This window comes from Nothoprocta perdicaria, unplaced genomic scaffold (genome assembly GCF_003342845.1).
Source record: "Nothoprocta perdicaria isolate Ctin4 unplaced genomic scaffold, notPer1 scaffold_2, whole genome shotgun sequence".
NCBI lineage: Eukaryota > Metazoa > Chordata > Aves > Tinamiformes > Tinamidae > Nothoprocta > Nothoprocta perdicaria.
The window spans coordinates 14531300-14548053 of NW_020455204.1; the positions used below are offsets into that span (position 1 = coordinate 14531300).

General features: G+C 36.2%; 1 protein-coding gene across 1 annotated transcript in view; it reads left to right on the forward strand.

Moving 5' to 3' along the window:
* Positions 1-16754, forward strand: part of ADGRA3 (adhesion G protein-coupled receptor A3) — a 48231-nt gene that overhangs the window by 16655 nt on the left and 14822 nt on the right. The window contains exons 3-9 of the mRNA XM_026037556.1: positions 2753-2824; positions 3756-3827; positions 4606-4677; positions 6253-6413; positions 7555-7768; positions 8125-8289; positions 14084-14285. Of these exons, the coding sequence (XP_025893341.1) occupies positions 2799-2824; positions 3756-3827; positions 4606-4677; positions 6253-6413; positions 7555-7768; positions 8125-8289; positions 14084-14285 (912 nt within the window). The 5' untranslated portion in view covers positions 2753-2798. The remainder of the gene's footprint in view (positions 1-2752; positions 2825-3755; positions 3828-4605; positions 4678-6252; positions 6414-7554; positions 7769-8124; positions 8290-14083; positions 14286-16754) is intronic.

Here is a 16754-nt window from a genome sequence, read left to right on the forward strand (position 1 = left end):
GTAGGTTTTCCTTTCCCTTGCTTTTTTAACAGATGAAATTAGGATGAAAGAAGTAAAATCATTCAGAAATTAAGTAGTTAATATGGGCAGCAGCATTGCCACTGTACGATCCTGTTTATCAAGGGAAGGGATTTTGTATGCCCTAAGTATTTGTTTATTTTATGTAATGTTTACCTAATATTTAATATTTTTACTATAGCTCCTTAATGCTTTTCTTACAGAACTTAGGTGAATAAATATATTTAACTGAAGAGTTTTCTTTTTTTAATGTCAGGAACATGTGCATGCATAATAATAATTTTTTAAATTGCCTTTTAAGCAGTATTCTGAATCCTGATAGATTCATAACTTCACAATTTCATCCATTAACGCTGAAAACATTTCTCTTCTTACTTGTCCTGCTTTGGGCTAGAACAGGAAATGTATGTCTTGTCTAATGAAAGTTTGCATATTTCTGTGCATGGCTTCTGCTGACTGCCTTCAATTCCTTAGGTAAACTTGAACATATGGTATCTGTACCTGGCAATTTTTTGTCCATTAAGTTATTTTGCTCCAACGTGTTACCTCTTTGCATCATCCTGGTTTTGTTCCTCCTCTTTACTGTGAAGAGGGAGAGATTGATTCCTTTGCCCAAAAATTATGGGCAAACATTAAACATTAATAACAAAACAAAAACATAAAACAAAAACATTCAGCATTAAAAACAAAACAAACAAAAAACCTGGCTGCAGGTATTTTGAGTCTGTAATTTAGTATATCTGAGATCTACTAATGTACCTTGGAAGAGGGCAAATCCACCCAGTGTGAAGGATGTGTTGTTTGTCAAGAGTCCTTTTTTCTCTCCTGTCTGCCTTTACAACACCAATTTACAGATACATAGTTGCCTTAAATATGAAGTGAATCATCTAACAGTGTTTGACAGGATTTGGTTTTAGATCTTCCAGTAGTGCAGCTGGGTAGGGGGGAAAATGGACTTGAATTCTAATAGTAAAATTAAACTTTTTTTAAAATAGGGATTTGGGAGGTACTCCAATTGCTTTCTTAAAATTTTTGTTTTGTTAAGATTATTCAAATAAGTGATGGATTCAATCTATCCTAGGCCTTTCCTAGGTATAGTTACTATTTCATTCTGGCAAAACAGTTCCACCAACACTTGATAATTTAAAATTGTTAAATTTGAATCATACATGGAGAATGATGAGGAAACAATGTGTCATCGCTCATAAGCATTTATTAGATAGGGCTGCAGAAAATAGTTACCCTCCACAGAGCTGTGGGAAGAATAGACTGGCTTTATCTAATGCTTAATCTCTTTTTGTAATCTTTCTTCTCTTCCCCTGTATCTTTTTTGAAAAGGCGTTCTGTGTGTTAAGAGTCCATGGTACCTTGTTTTTCCTGTTCTAGGCTTTTCAAATTCTATTAGTGAAAAAAACTTATTTAAAGGTAATTGGAAGAATTAAATAATATGTATATATGTGCATTTATGTACACACTATAATAAGGGAATAACTAAGATTTTTTTATACTGCCGAGATAGAAAATGGTCAATTGTAAGAGTGAGATATGCGCGCACACATAAATATTGAATTTCAAGTAAGAAATTTTTAATTACATATGCACACACTGTAGAATCACAGACAGTTGGCCTGCGAAATGTTCAAGGTAAAAATCTAATGAAGGAAGAAAAATTTTTTGTTTTTCAATACAATCCCTTTAAACCAAAGTTAAACCAAAATTTTCAAAAAAGTATTCTAATTGGATGTAGGAATATTGTTAGAGTGAGCGTGAGAGGAGTTCATTACATTAAGCACTGCAGGAGGTCACCTGAGTAGCGTTTGCAGTCTGGCTTGATGACTTTTTTTTGGAACTTGACTGAATGTGACAGATTCCTTCAATGTTCAACTTTAGTAGAATTCTAATCTCAGCTGGTCATCTTGCCTAAAAATAATACAAGGACATCTCCATGCACTATATTCTGTAAACTTAAGGAGAAAACACATGTTTTTTGTCACTTACTTTGGTAAGTTTACTGCCTAACTTATGTTTATGTAGTAGCAGTATTTCTGCAACTCACCTTTTGGGTGAATAAGGATGTAGAAATTCTTGTCATTCGTGCTGTGATGAAGATTGTTCCAGACTGACAGATATTTTCTGTGATACTTAAAACCATAGAATATCTATAAAATCTCATGAACTAAAACTCCTGTTTCACTTGTACAATTAGTGGTAGTTTAATGACACAGTCATGCTAAATCTCTTTGCAGTCCACTGTTCTGGAATCTTCAAATTTAAAGTCTGTGATCTGTGAGATGTGTCATTCCCTTTACCACCCCCAGCTGTATTGGAGATTCTTATCTTTTTTAACTATCTTTTTTTGAAATTTCTATGGTTGTATCTTCAGGGTGCTTTTTTAGGATCTTGATTTGCTGCATTGTAGATGTTGGGCAATGCTAACAAAATTCGATGCTGTACTTAGCAGCATTGGACTGTTTAATGAGCAAATCTAATATACTCTGAGCAGCTGTAATCTCTTCTGACAGTATGGTAAAGTATCTTTAATTATATAACCTTTCTTTTTGCTAGGAATTGATAAAATATTTAAAGGAATGCAGGTTTATATTCCCTTTCCTAGTTGAGAGAAAACTAACCAATATAAAACTTTCAAGAAAGTTGGGACTGGCTAGGTGTTTCTTCATACATATATATAAAGGTCAGTTTGTGATAAGTACAATGTCTTAATTTTTTTCCATAGGGACCTTAAGAACAACCTCATTAGTACCATAAATCCAGGAGCTTTTATGGGACTCTCATCTCTAAAAAGACTGTAAGTAGATAATCATTTTTTAAAAGGAGATGTGCCAGTGTGTTTTATGGTTCTACAAATTTAAAGACAGTGAAACTCTTATTTCTTCAAAATTGAGTAAATATAGTATTGCCAAATTTTTGACATAGAAGTTCATATTCCTGCTTGGCATCTTAGGGTGGAAGGATGTCTGCTGCTTGTGGCTTTGTGCCCTCTTGGTTGCTGCCAGTGAGCAGGCCAGGCCTCTGCCCTCTGTAGCTGGCTCCTTGCTTTCTGCAGCTGCCTTCTGTGCTGTGGTCACTTGAGACTTCACTGGCTTCGGTGCTATTCAGTGCTGCTTTGTTACATGTGAAACTTCACTGTGATATTTTTTTTTTTCCTTTTCAAAATACTGTATGTGAACACAGGCTCCCCAGGTTGCCGGTGCTACTGCTCTGTTGAAGGTTGTGCCTTGAGCATTTCTGGTGACCTCTTTTGTGGGGACTTATACCTTGACTGTAAATTTAGGCTTAATTTGTACATCTTCAAAGCTGCTTGGTAACTTGATTTGAGATATATTGTGGTATATAGTAATCATGGTATATAATGGAAAGTATTTATGGTATAACGGAGGAGGTCATATTTATATAAAATAAATGTGCTTATGATGAAGATCTTGCTTGGTTGCTGAAGTGAAGCAACATAGTTTCTGTGAACGTGAAACTTGCCTCTTAGTGCTGTAAGCAAAGGTTAGGCCCAGGTAGTATGGGCAGACATTGCTACTTTAGAAAGAGAATAGGAACTTATTCAGGTGCACATGTGCACACTCACAAAACAGCACCTTTGATGTTGCTTTAGAAGAATAAATGTAGATATGACTCAGTTACTTATGAATATTAGATGCAGTGCTTTATTGTATGTCATTTTGAAATAATGAAAAATAATTCTAAACTCTGCTTTTTCCTTTTTGTAGAGACTTGACTAATAACAGAATAGGTTGCCTGAATGCAGATATATTTAGAGGACTTGCAAATCTCATTAGATTGTAAGTATAATTTTGTTAGGCACTTCTTGTGTAAGTTAACCTTCTCTATTTTCAGTGAGAATCTATTTACTTAGCTTTAGGTACAGTATGCTCTTACAAGAGTGTACCCCAGGTTGTGGTTTGTCACTCAGTAGCAAACTTTAAAGCGAAGGGAAAAAAAAAAAAAAAACAGAGGGAATGCAGGGAAAGCAAACCCTGTTCTGTTCGCTGTCTGCATTGCAGCCTTGCTTCTGCAAGTCCTTTGAATCTGTGCTGGAAAAGAGGAAAAAATGACAGATCGCACAAAATACTTTCCTAGGAAAATATTTCAGGATTATACACGCTATAAATATTTTCTCTGTTGCTGCAGCATCAGTATGATGTCTTTTGTTGTGTTTGTACCTACTGTAATTCTTCATTTACATTAGAAAGTAACCTAAGATTCTGGAAAGTTTTTTGCTCTAGTTATGTTGCTTGTGCTGTGCCTTTTTCCTCTTTTAGAAAACATGGGAATGTAAAATGTTTTCGTTAAATATTCTGCTATATTTAAACATTAATTTCTTACAGCATGTTAATAATAACACCTCTCATCTGTTAATGAAGCTAATTTTATATTTCCTGAAGCATATACCAAACGTTTGTTCTTGGTTTAAATGAAAATAATACTTGCTTTGAATCCTAGTTTCCAATCTTTAAAATTTTCAGTTAAAAGGAAAGTAATGAATAACTTTTGAGATATAATTCTGAACATCAGTTGCTTGAGCGAGAGTTTAAATACTCATACTTTTTTTTCTTTCAGAAATCTTTCTGGAAACCTGTTTTCTACACTCACAGAGGGAACATTTGATCATCTTGCTTCGCTAAAGTCTCTGTAAGTAGTTACTTCTCAACTTGCATGATCTACACAGAAATTTTATAAAAACGAAGTATGTTTTATTTTGTTGGGAAGGAAGGGAGGAGGTGGGAAAAACTGTTTTGAAACTAAAAATAGCCAAATAAAAATGCCTGTAGCATCTCAGATAGTGAATGATAGATTCCCATATTAATGTGGATGATCTGTCTGGATAATTTTTTTATATCTTTAAATATTACAGTAGTTTTTGAGTAGATATTTAGGAAGTGTGGATACAGATGCTTGCATGAGCATTTATATAACTTTGTTCCAAACGTGTGGTTTGTTATGTGACCTCTGAGAGAAAAGAGCTATACTAGCATTCAAACTTCTGAAAAATCTACTTTGTATGCACCGCTTATTGCTTTACTTAAATATTGTCTGAAAACTTATCCTTTTAATAAAGGGAACAAATATTTTTGAGGAAAACTTAGTTCTTGAAGAACAGTATAGTTCTGTTAAACATGACTGTGGATCTATATCGGCCTCACTTTTTTTTCTTGCTCTTTTTAATTTCATACAAACAATCCTGTATAAGGAAGAGATAAATGAAAACATTATCAGTGATAATGATTAATCTGTTTTTCATGGCAGTCACGATGGTTGGCTCTCAATACTGGGAGTTTCTAAAAAGTTCTGACTTCTCCAGGCTTTGGCGTCAAGTTAACTTCTTGTTTCTAAATGCAAATGATTCCTTCTTTCTCCTACCTCTTCATAGTTGTTCGTAGTTGGTTATTACTAGCAATATTTTTTCTACTGTCTAGAGATCTAATGAGAACTTGGCCATAAGTGCTTTTCATTGAAAATGTGTGTGTGTGTGTGTTTAGGCTTCTGTGAACAAAGAGCAAACACAATTTCAGATCACTGCTTTAAAGAATGTTAATTGTGCTCTACTGTGGGGTGACATGATTTTCTAGACATTTGTAAATGAAAAATAAATGAATTAGTAAATGATATATTATTGAGAGCTGAAAAGCAATGTAGGCACAAGGACCTTTTTTAAAACTACATATGAACAGCTAAAATATATCTTAATTTTGCTGACTGCAACAGACATTTTAATGAGTTATTTGGTTGTCATTTTAATACAAAGCATTAAATTACATAGATTTTATGAATCAATTAAAATTCTATATCATTTTCATATCACAGAATAAAACGATCATGGGGAGTGTATGAGTAGTGGCTCATTTAACATTTGAATGCTAATATAAATGTCTGTCAATGAGATGTGCTCTCAGTGTTCAAGTCATTGCTTGTTATTGCTCACTTAAGTAGCATAAAATCTCACCATTAAATACTAAAAATATTTCATATACAGATATGAGACACTTCATATTTACAGTTGAAAGTCCTTTTCTTGGAGTGTATAAACTTTGAGACAGTTACGTGCAGTGTGTGCTCTCTGTGCACTTGTAGGTTGTGCGTGCGTATTAAATCTAACCATTTTTTATCAATTGTATGTGACCATGCTAGACTCAGGTGAGCTTTTTAGAAGGTTTCCAGTCCTTTGAATTGCATTTTGTCATTGTAAATACCCATATTGTGTTGCAGCGAATTTCAGACCGATTACCTTCTGTGTGATTGTAACATACTGTGGATGCATCAGTGGTTAAAAGAAAGAAATATAACTGTACGTGAAACTAAATGTGCTTATCCCAAGTCACTTCAGTCACAAACAGTAACTGGTGTCAAGCAGGAGCTTCTGACCTGTGGTAAGCCTTCCTCGCAAACAGGACTTATCTGCTACCACTTTTCTGCCTGTCTGCTGAAGAGAATTCTCTCTTCTGTTATCTTTTAGTGAATTGTTTGGCTCTTTCTCTGAAATTTAACATGTAAATGAAACTGACCATGATCCTTTCTCCAAGGCTGATCTTTAGTTCTAAGCCAATGTTGTTTGGTTTTGGAAATTTGGTTATTTTAGATGTTAGTCAGTAGAAATTAAACATGAGTGAGTTTTTGAGGATAAGCTTTGTTGCTTGCCAAATTTTGTTTTAAGGTATTTTTTATATAAACCTTGAAATATGAAACTGATTTTTTCTTCCTCTTTCCAAAGTCTGGTTGTCTCGTGTCTCAGGCATACAATTTATTCCAAACCTAAAGTTTCTAAAGCTTAAAATGTCTGAGTTAATTTTTTTTTTCTTTTTTTCTTTTTTTTATTTGACAAGTCTGCTATTGAGTTGGCTGCAGTGGAAATAAGAGTTAGGAAGAGTGTGTGTAATGGTTTCCTTCTGCCATGCTTAGTTAGCAGATTCCAAGCTACGTGCAGGAGTAGAAAACTCTGTGAATCCTGGTAGTCTGGCTGAACTGAGTCACAAGCACTAGTTTTGCTCGGCCAGAAGAGAATATCCTGCAAAGAGAGAGGACTAAATAGATGAGGAGAGGGACAGCAGCCTCCTAAGCTGCTGTAGCAAGATTTCTTCTTCATAGTAGAAGTTTCTAACAATAGTATCTTTTTATGATGAAACCTTGATCAGCTTGCTTAGCTGTGTTGTTGTTGGAGCTGTTCTGTCTGACAAAATAAACTGACTTTTTTTTAGTAGTAATGCTGAGATACTGGGAAGAAAAATTCTTACTGTTTTTCACTGCAGCTTAATTTTGACTTCTGAATTTTAAGGAATTAAGGAAGTATTAAAGGAAAACATAGCTTGAAAAATTGTCAAGAATGACTTTTTCAAGATTCATCAAGTGTAGTTTTATATACATTTGTGAGTTTTAGGTTATATGAAAAACCTTTATAGGCAGAAGCTTGTATGAACAATTGAATATCCTGTTAATGCTGTCTTTTCCTCTCTTGATAAATGTGCTTATGATGGTTTCTGGCTACTAACTATGTTTTTATTTCACAAATTCTAGAACCTCCCCTTGAACTGCCATCTTTCTATATGACACCATCTCACCGTCAGGTTGTCTTTGAAGGAGATAGCCTCCCCTTCCAATGTATGGCTTCGTATATTGATCAAGACATGCAAGTGCTGTGGTACCAGGATGGAAAAATAGTTGAAACTGATGAGTCCCAGGGGATTTTTGTTGAGAAAAATATGATTCATAACTGCTCATTGATTGCAAGGTGAATGCTTAAGAAGAACCTGTTTCCCATTCCCCATATCTCACTCTGGTTTAGTAACAGTTTCAATGGCAAGTTAACAAACTTTTGTCCCTGTTTTTTTTTTTATTTCATTCTTTGATAGAATTCTGAGTTAGAAGAATGCTAAATATTTTTGTTTATTTATAGTTCATTGATTCATTAATAGCTTTGTGTTTTAAAGTTGTAAAAGCATATAATTGTTATATAAAAGCATATATAAAGCATGTAACTGTTTCCTTGTTCCATTGGCTTTTTTCCCCCCCATCTTCTGGAAAACGCATACATATTTTATTGCAAAATTGGTGATCTTTTAAAAATTTTTTTTTACTTTTATCTAGTGCCTTGACAATCTCAAACATTCAAGCGGGCTCCACGGGCAACTGGGGTTGCCATGTACAAACCAGACGTGGAAATAACACTAGGACAGTAGACATTGTGGTTTTGGAAAGTTCTGCACAGTACTGCCCCCCAGAGAGGGTTGTGAACAATAAAGGAGATTTCAGGTTTGTAATATCAATTTGATTTCAAAGGACGAAAAAAGTCCCCTAACACAGACTCTCTGCATTCCCTCAATTATCATGCTTAAAAGGCATCTACTGGCATGTTCTTTTGTAAATGGTATGGTATGCAATATTTTTTTTTGAAGTTGTGGTAAATTAGAATGTGTTGAAAGAAGTGCATACTATGCTCTGAAATCCTAAACTTGAGTTTTATTAACCATGTTGGAAAAGACTGAAAGCAAGTTGCTATATTTTTGAAATGCATAAATAGAATAATACTTTTAAGGCTATTTTATACATTTAGGATGCATACTGATTGGGGCTTGTCCATCTTCTTGTCATTCTGTTTTTAAAGCTCTCCTGTTCCCATACAGTAAAATTGTTATGACTCATACATATACTTTCCTCTTAGCATTCATACCTGTCGTAATATTATTTCCTTTTAATGATGACTGAGACTTTAGTGACAACTCTGATATTCTGTAGTGTTGGTTTTTGTAGACTATTTACCTTTTGTTCTTATCTGCCTTTTGTTCTTATCTCTTCACCTGTTTTCCCTTTTTTAATCTTTCTGCTACTGGTCACTCTAACAACACGTTACTCCTGGAGGTGCCAGCTGTAACAGATAGCTTCTGTATAGATTCTCTATAAGTAAGGTAATTCACTTTATAACTACTCTGTATTGTACCTTCCTGCAGTAGCACCTGCTAAGAATTAGTGTATGTTGGTAGTGTGTGTTCTTACTGCAGTTTGCAGTCGTTGGTTTTCTTTTTCTTTGATGTAATAACTGCTGTTATCCAGATATATGCTCCATTTTCTTACGCTGCTTGGGTGTGTTGACGTTTTGTTTGCTCTTTAGTTTACTTTTCACTTTCACACTGTAATGAATTAGATAAGCGGCAGATCCTGCTCTTACGCTGGGAGCTGCCACCTTGGGCATTACATCAGGAAGTGAGACTTCCTGCTTAAGAGAAAAGGTGATGGGAGTCAAACAGATGCATGCAGTATTCTTCAAAGAACATATACATCTATTTAAATCACTTGCATATTTTTTATGATGCAAGTGTGAATTGTTGTTCTTTAATTTGCCATTAGAGGTGAAAGCAGATGGTAAAAGCCTATTTGAAAGTGTTTTCCATAAAATTAACCTGTGCTGTTCAGTGATTGTTAAGTGTAATAGGTTTTCCCCCTCTGGAATTCAGTGGAAAGAAATTTCAGGAAACGTTCAGTTTATCGAAAGGTTCACTGTGTCTGGGCATACTATAACAGATTCCTGTTTGTAGATTAGGTAAAGTAACACTAAAGAGAAATTTTTCACCTTTTGAAACCATATGGAATTCAGGCTTAGCCTAGTGAGAAAGTGCTTCAGAGCAGATGGCTGTAAATGATTCTCGGTGAAATTGGCTTTATAGTCTCTTCAGTGGGACCTGGCGAGTCATTTCCACTTGGAAGCTGTTTCAAAACTGACATCTAGGTTTTATCCCATCGGAGATGGTACTGAGTGCAGTGAAGGAGCAAGTCGGTCTTGATGACAGCAGTGGTGGCTTGATAGGAGTTTAAAAAGAGGGGGGTCAGAAGTGTCTTACTCATGGAAATTATTTTTTTATTTAGATATTCTTTAAAGTCTTACTCAGTATGCTTGGATCAGTTACAATTCATGATTAAATATAAAATATAGTTTGCATCTTAAAATGTATTTTAGCCTGTAAATCCCTCAACTCTTGTATTTGGAATAATTTTATTCTGTTAGTTGATAGAGCTGTATCTTGAATGTAAGAATTAGTCTTTTGAAAACTTACCCACGGGGCTTAATTAATCTTAAGACTGTAATTGTCATGTTGAATTTGGAGGAGAATTACAAAGATGTAATAATAAAAAGTATCCTACTACTTGTAAGCTGATGAAATTATGTTACAAAAATTCATTTATTGTTGCTAAAAGTTAAAGTTGGTTTAAAGAAATAAATGCTTTCAAAATAGTTAATATGCATGAAGGAAAGGATTCTTTTATAAGCTCATGGTCTGGTTTTTCCTCTCAAATGAAATTACACTACTTAAATGTAAATGAACCATCTCTTTCCCCACAGCTGTCTCCTCTCGTGTATATGATAAATTTTAAGGACCTAATTATAAACAGCGTTAAAAAAAGAGTGTTAATGCATTCTGAATTTGCACTTCTATTAGCAATTGGGTAAACAGCGAAAGATGTCAGAGCTTCGGCTTACGAGAAATGAGGAGCACAGCCAAGCTTATGCAGCGTACAGCCCGTGCTGAGAACTGCGGCTCGTTTCACCTAACAGCCCATGCACCAGCAATGGCCTTTGGGGCTCCAAGGAGGTGCAAAGGGCTTCATCTCGCACGAGTCTTAGGTAGAAACAGTCGCTGCCAGAGGAGGGTCTGGGTTCACGCTCAGCAAAAGCAGGATCAGGGCAGTGTGGGACCAGCTCCGAGTGCTCCCCAGCCGGCCTGCAAAGAGATGTGCTCCGGCACAAGGCACAGTGCAGAGGGCACAGCAGGAGGGGTCTGGGGAGGTTGCACAGGTGCTGCTTTCAGTGCAGGGTCTCATGTTGTTTCTGTATCTGTGAAATCAGAGCAGGAAGCCTGGCAGTTTTAAATGGCTCGTGTCAGGCTTAGTGATAAGTTTCTAGATTTTCAGACTAACAACATAAAACTTAGATTTGCCAAATTCCATTGTCTGAAGTTGTTAATAATTAATAGTTGTTAATAAACTTTTAAAAAGTTCAAAGGATGATAAAATGGCTTTTAAAAAGGCAATGATGTAAAGGGAAAGAGGTGGATCAGAAAAATAGGGGAAGTAGAAAGAAAAGAGAAAATCTGGTGACCACCTGATGTTTATTGAATGAGGTTTTTTGCTTTTTTTATATTCTACAGATATAGATACCATAGAAATTATATTTGTTTAGAACTGTCAAAATTAAAGCTCTGTTGCAGGGTAAAAATGGACTATTTGAGTCTTAGTTTTTCACTTGAGTTTCTTTTCTAATGTTTTAGAACTGGGAGTGAGAAGTGAGGAAAGGAATTGGACGTGTCATTTTTCAGTGCTACTTTGTCTGGTCTTGGAGTTCATGCCATATAACATCTGAGAGAACCACACACTGACTTCATGACTCCAAGATCATGTGGCACTCAGTCTGTAATCTATCACATCCAGTTAAAACTGATCTGACCACACTGTAACTTTAAATGCTTTGGAAAAATACATTTTTCAAAATTAGTATTAAAAACAGACATCCTTTCTAGGTGGCATAGTTGATGAAGTTGAATTTACCCTTACATCGTCCCTGCCTTATCTTTATCTGCCTGTTTACTCTTTGCTTCGTTCTCTGTTATTTTTTTATTTTGGCATTTATATGAAGTAGGAGATCAGAACTAGTTCATTTTGCAGCGGTTTTCAGTCTGAGTTGACCAGAACACGGTGTGATTATCCATGTAAGAATTTCAGAGATGTAAGTAAAAATTTGTATGAACTCAAAGGCCTCTGACATTTTTTCTCCTTAAGGAAGATTATCTTTTTTCCCCACTTTCTGTTGGCTTTCCTCTAAAAGAGGAAAAGGTGGTAAATAACTTCTACTGCTGTTACAGAACACACACCTATTCTTTAAATTGTTTTTACATTCTCCAGGATAGGGATGTGTAATTGCTGGGTTTTAAAAGCTGTGCAGATTCTTTTGTTTCTCTGTTGTTTCTAACTTTCTCACCATCATCACCGATTCTGTGAGCTCTCCTCCTTGGTTGAAGGATGAGTGGTGACTTCTAATATCTCAACAAAAACAAGCCACTGCTCCTGGCAATCCAAGTAGAAGTGTGTATTTGCTAGGCTGGCTGCAGTGCTGCTGAAAGGCTAGATCCTTCATCTCCTGGTATTCAAATATTTCAGTGGTAGTCATAATAATTGTTATCTGTTTAACTCCATGGAGAGAATGCAGAGATCCCAAAGTAGTGATATCAGGCACTGAGATTTGGAGGTTTCTTTCCTGTTTTGATCTGCTGTAATTACTGTCTAGATTATTCCATTATTTTCCTTTACTGACTTCGAGTTCTTTTGTGGTAATGCATTAACCTGTGCAATTTAAAATGCAGGAAATTATCTTTTTGAGTTGTTTGTTGTTTTGCCCAAGCGCCTGAAGTAAATCTCTTCCATTACTCAATATGCTGAAAGTGGTCGGCAGCCGGTTAGGAATAGATAGGAATTCAAGATAGAGAAGACTTTCATTATACCCCGGGAGGTTAATCTCTTGAATTATTTAATATAAATGAAAACTCTAGCCTCTTCTTGGTCATAGACTATCCCTGGAATTTTTCTTTTCCTGAGAGATAATTGTGATCCATTCCAATATCATCAGAAGGTTGTTAAACAGATATTAAACTCAAATACAAAATTGGAGCTAACACTCGTTCTTCTGTCTGTGTTAATATTACCAAAGTTTTACTTTTGTAAAGTGGAACATCGTTGAAGATGTCCAGTTCATCTTTTAATTCAAATGGTAGTTGTGGATATATGGCTACTTTGTGAAATACTGTCCATATTAAAATAAATTAAAAAAAAATAAATCCATGTGCCGTGTCAGGATTCTCTGTTTGACCCTTTCAGTTTTTGGAGACAATTGCTCTGCATAAAGCCTTTTGAAATTGTGAAGACTAAAGGAAAAGTATATGCCAATTTTTACTTTGTTTAAAGAGATATTGAAGAGATTGGCTTAACCTCATGTTCAAATTACCTGCATTCACATGAAGCTGTCTTGTGCTATTAATTTAGTTAAAGCTTAAATGTTGGGCTGTTGGATTTGAGATATTTAACATTCTGCATTGGATGTGTGTGTGTTTTATGTTAAATGTTACTTTGACGTTCAAAATGATCAAAATGTTGCTGGCTTATGGGGGACATGGAATAGGGGGGTGACAGTGATGGGCAATCCTTGTCAGTGTTCTCTCTCCTCTGAACTGCACCTAAATTCAGGTGTGTTCTTTCTGTTCTTAGCTTTGGTTGAGTTTCATGTCACGAATGATCAATACACTGAGATGAGTTTCGCTTCAGTTTTCTGTATTTATTATTCCTTACTTCATTTTATCTGTTTATATATTTATATAGAGAAACATAGTGTAATTACAGAAAAGAAATTTAAGAAGGTGGAAAAGTTTTCTCTAAATTACCTAACACTAGAAGCTGAAAATTTCATCCTGAAGGAAGTTTTGTTCCTTTTTTGACTTTATGAACACATTTCTGTCGCATTAAAATTATTTGCTATATTGTATTATGTTTGTTATAGTGGTTGTACTACCACAGTTTTGTTGTTGCTTTGAACAAAATTTTTTCTTATCTGTAGTTTACTATCAATGTAAGTATTAAGGTCACTTGAAAGCTGCATAGATGCATGTTAGCAGGACAAGTAGAAAGACTGTAGGGCTTGATATAATATATTTAACTTTTCTATACCTTTAATCTGGGAATGTTCATGCAGTGAGCTGGCTTCTTTCATGTCAAAAAAAAGTCAGCAAACTTTGCACTAAGTATATAAGCACCTTTTTTCCCTTCATCTGCAACCCCATGAAAGAATGGAAAAAAACATGCCAGCATGAGAGCTCATTTTGTTAGCAATGTTCAAGTGCAAACAGCTTAAGTTCTAAAGACCAGCCATGGTGAGCCTCTAAATAATTTAGAGCAACTTAATTTTTAATGTCTTTTTATTTCATGTTGTGGCGTTTAATCCTTTTGTTTACTTGTCGTGTAAATGTCTTATGTTTTCTTTCTTTTTTCCCCTGTGCTGCTGACTCGCCAGGTGGCCTCGAACGCTGGCAGGCATCACTGCCTACCTGCTGTGCACCCGCTACTCCGCTGGCAGCGGCATTTATCCGGGCAGCTCGCAGGATGAGAGAAGAGCCTGGCGCAGGTGCGACAGGGGAGGCTACTGGGCAGAAGAGGACTACTCCAAGTGCCAGTATGCAAACGACGTCACTCGGGTTCTCTATATGTTCAATCAGGTAACTCGGGCAGCTCTTATGAACGCCAGATTTTTTAATGAAATAAAAATAGGAAATTATCTGTCCACTTAATAGTTGGTCATGCTGAGAGTCTGGCTTAAGTGTAATGAATACGTGGATGAATACCTGTGGAACTTCTAGGTTTATGCCAGATTTTTAGTTTAACTTTGCTTTGGGTACCCGTGGATTGGAAGTGAAGAGAAAAAATGTATTACTGGCCTTTTGCTGGAATTTGTTTTCCTTGTCTACGTTTCTGTAAAACAGAAGAACTGCTAGTGACTTGGATTTTATGCATATTGGTGTATTGAAGAATACCATTACCCTTGTGTTTTTCTGATGGTTGAAAACAAAGATGTTTTGTACCATATAATATTAGTATCGTTTCTGTAGTTATATTTGAGAAGTGCTAGATTTAACTTCTATGATAACAAATATTGAAAAGAGTTTGAGATGGAGGAAAGTGTGTTTTGTGAGAATTACACATACAAGCATGTTGGCTAGGATAAGTTAGGACTTGAGAAACACATGCTTAAAGAATATGTAAAACATAAGAGATTGGTGCTTGTCATAATTGCTTTTTGGCAGCAGGCTGCCCAGTTCTGTTACGAGGGAACAGTGTGGCTGAAGCAGTGATGGGGAACAACACAACTGTTACGCTGAGAAGTCTGGCGCCGCCTCTGTTGCAGTAAACCTGCAGTATTTTTTAAGTGCCAAAGCTAACAAATATTAGTTAGTCTTTTAGTCCATTACCATGATATAAGGGAGTACTCCAGATTTTCATTTATTGTAGCCATAAAATGGCTTTTTTTAATTACAGACTCCTTTAAGGTTCATCTCTTTGGCTAAGGCTAATATCATCAGAGCCTAATGTAGGCTTTTGGTACGTCACTGCAAAACAGTGTTCACAAAGCTTGTGTCAATAGGCACTGTACTGTAGAATATGCTACAAAACTCTGATCCTGTGAGTTAAGCTTGATGTATTTCAATATATGTTGTCAGATTACTAGCATCAACATGATAGTTGGACCTCTAGACACCAGTGGATTTTTTGTTATTTTTTTGTAATAAAGCTAAACCCCTTTTAGTTGATGATGATGATGATGATGATGACAGTAGCACTATCTGTATTTACCATGGGCCGTGGTGTCATCTGACCACGTGTAGTGTCTGTTCAGAGTGGTTTGAGTGTGTGTGAGCTGGTACCTTTGGAGGAAACAGCCTTGTGTGTCAAATGCAGTGCAGCCTCTAGTTAGGATCATCAGGATCCAAACCAGGATTTTCCCACTGAATGGCTCTGGCTCATGTACACTATGAAGACTTGCACAATGGCTTGGACTAGATCTAGTTTTAATTGAAAGCCTTGAACAGCATGTTGTGTAGATGGGGAACTGCTGACTTGCTTCCACTCTATTCTGTTAAGTTTAAACATAGTCTTTACCTTTCTGCTCTGGTTCCTTGAGGATCAGTGAACACTTGTGTGAAAAAAATGGAAAGGGTGGGAGGGAGGAAAAGGATTGTCTGTTACGGCAGGCATTTTACTTAGATACTCAGAACAGTCACCAAGTTAAAGCTTTTTCTGTGCTATTGATCTTTTTAAAGCCAGACAGGAAAATATTTTAATTTGCTATTTATTTTCTGTCTTGTTATGTGTTCTTGGTGATATTCTGCTTTTGTTACCCCGTATAGTAAGGGATCCACCTCTTGCAATGTGCGTGGTATGCTAAGAAATAGAGTGCAGGATTGATGCAACTCTTAGGTATTGCAAACTAACCTGAGTAGGAATTGAGAGAGCTGGCAACAGTTTGTGCATTGATTCTATACTTTCCTAGCCCTTCATGGCTTAGTAGCAAGAAACATGTCTGGGAGTTGAAGCTGGGGAGCAGAGGGCGTAGCCACCATAATGAACTGCCACCAGGTGGGAGATGGTGCCCTTGTCTCACCATGGGGAACAGCAAGGCTGTGTCCTTGCTTTGGGGAAAACTTCTCATGCTGCTGGTTACCTTTGCCTCACTTGGGAATTAGCATCTTCCAGCAAGGCCTGGCCCAGCTCTGCCCTACTCCTCGCTTCATGCTCGAGCCCAGTTTAAGAGCTGCAGCTGCTCAGAAGCCTCTGTTATTTCAGCCTGTTAATCTGCTTTTGGTTACCAGTGTTTTTCAGATTTGGGAAGAATGTTGCCAGTTTTCATGTTGCCATTTTTAGGAAGCTAAGATGTGAGGTTCAGAATGGTGTCTTCAGAAAAACGAAGTAGAATTGTCATGCTCAGGAGTGAAGTAGGTAACAGCTTCCATTACCCATACAAATACAGGAGCACAAGCATGCTGCACTGAGTGTGTGTGTAGGGAGGAGTTGTTCAGAGGTTATTTGTTTTTTCTTACAAGGGAAAATATCAGAATGCTTTGGATTTAAGGGTGTTTTTTTAGGTGTTTTTCTTTCTCCTCAGATTCTTTTTTTATAGTAGGATCTTTTTA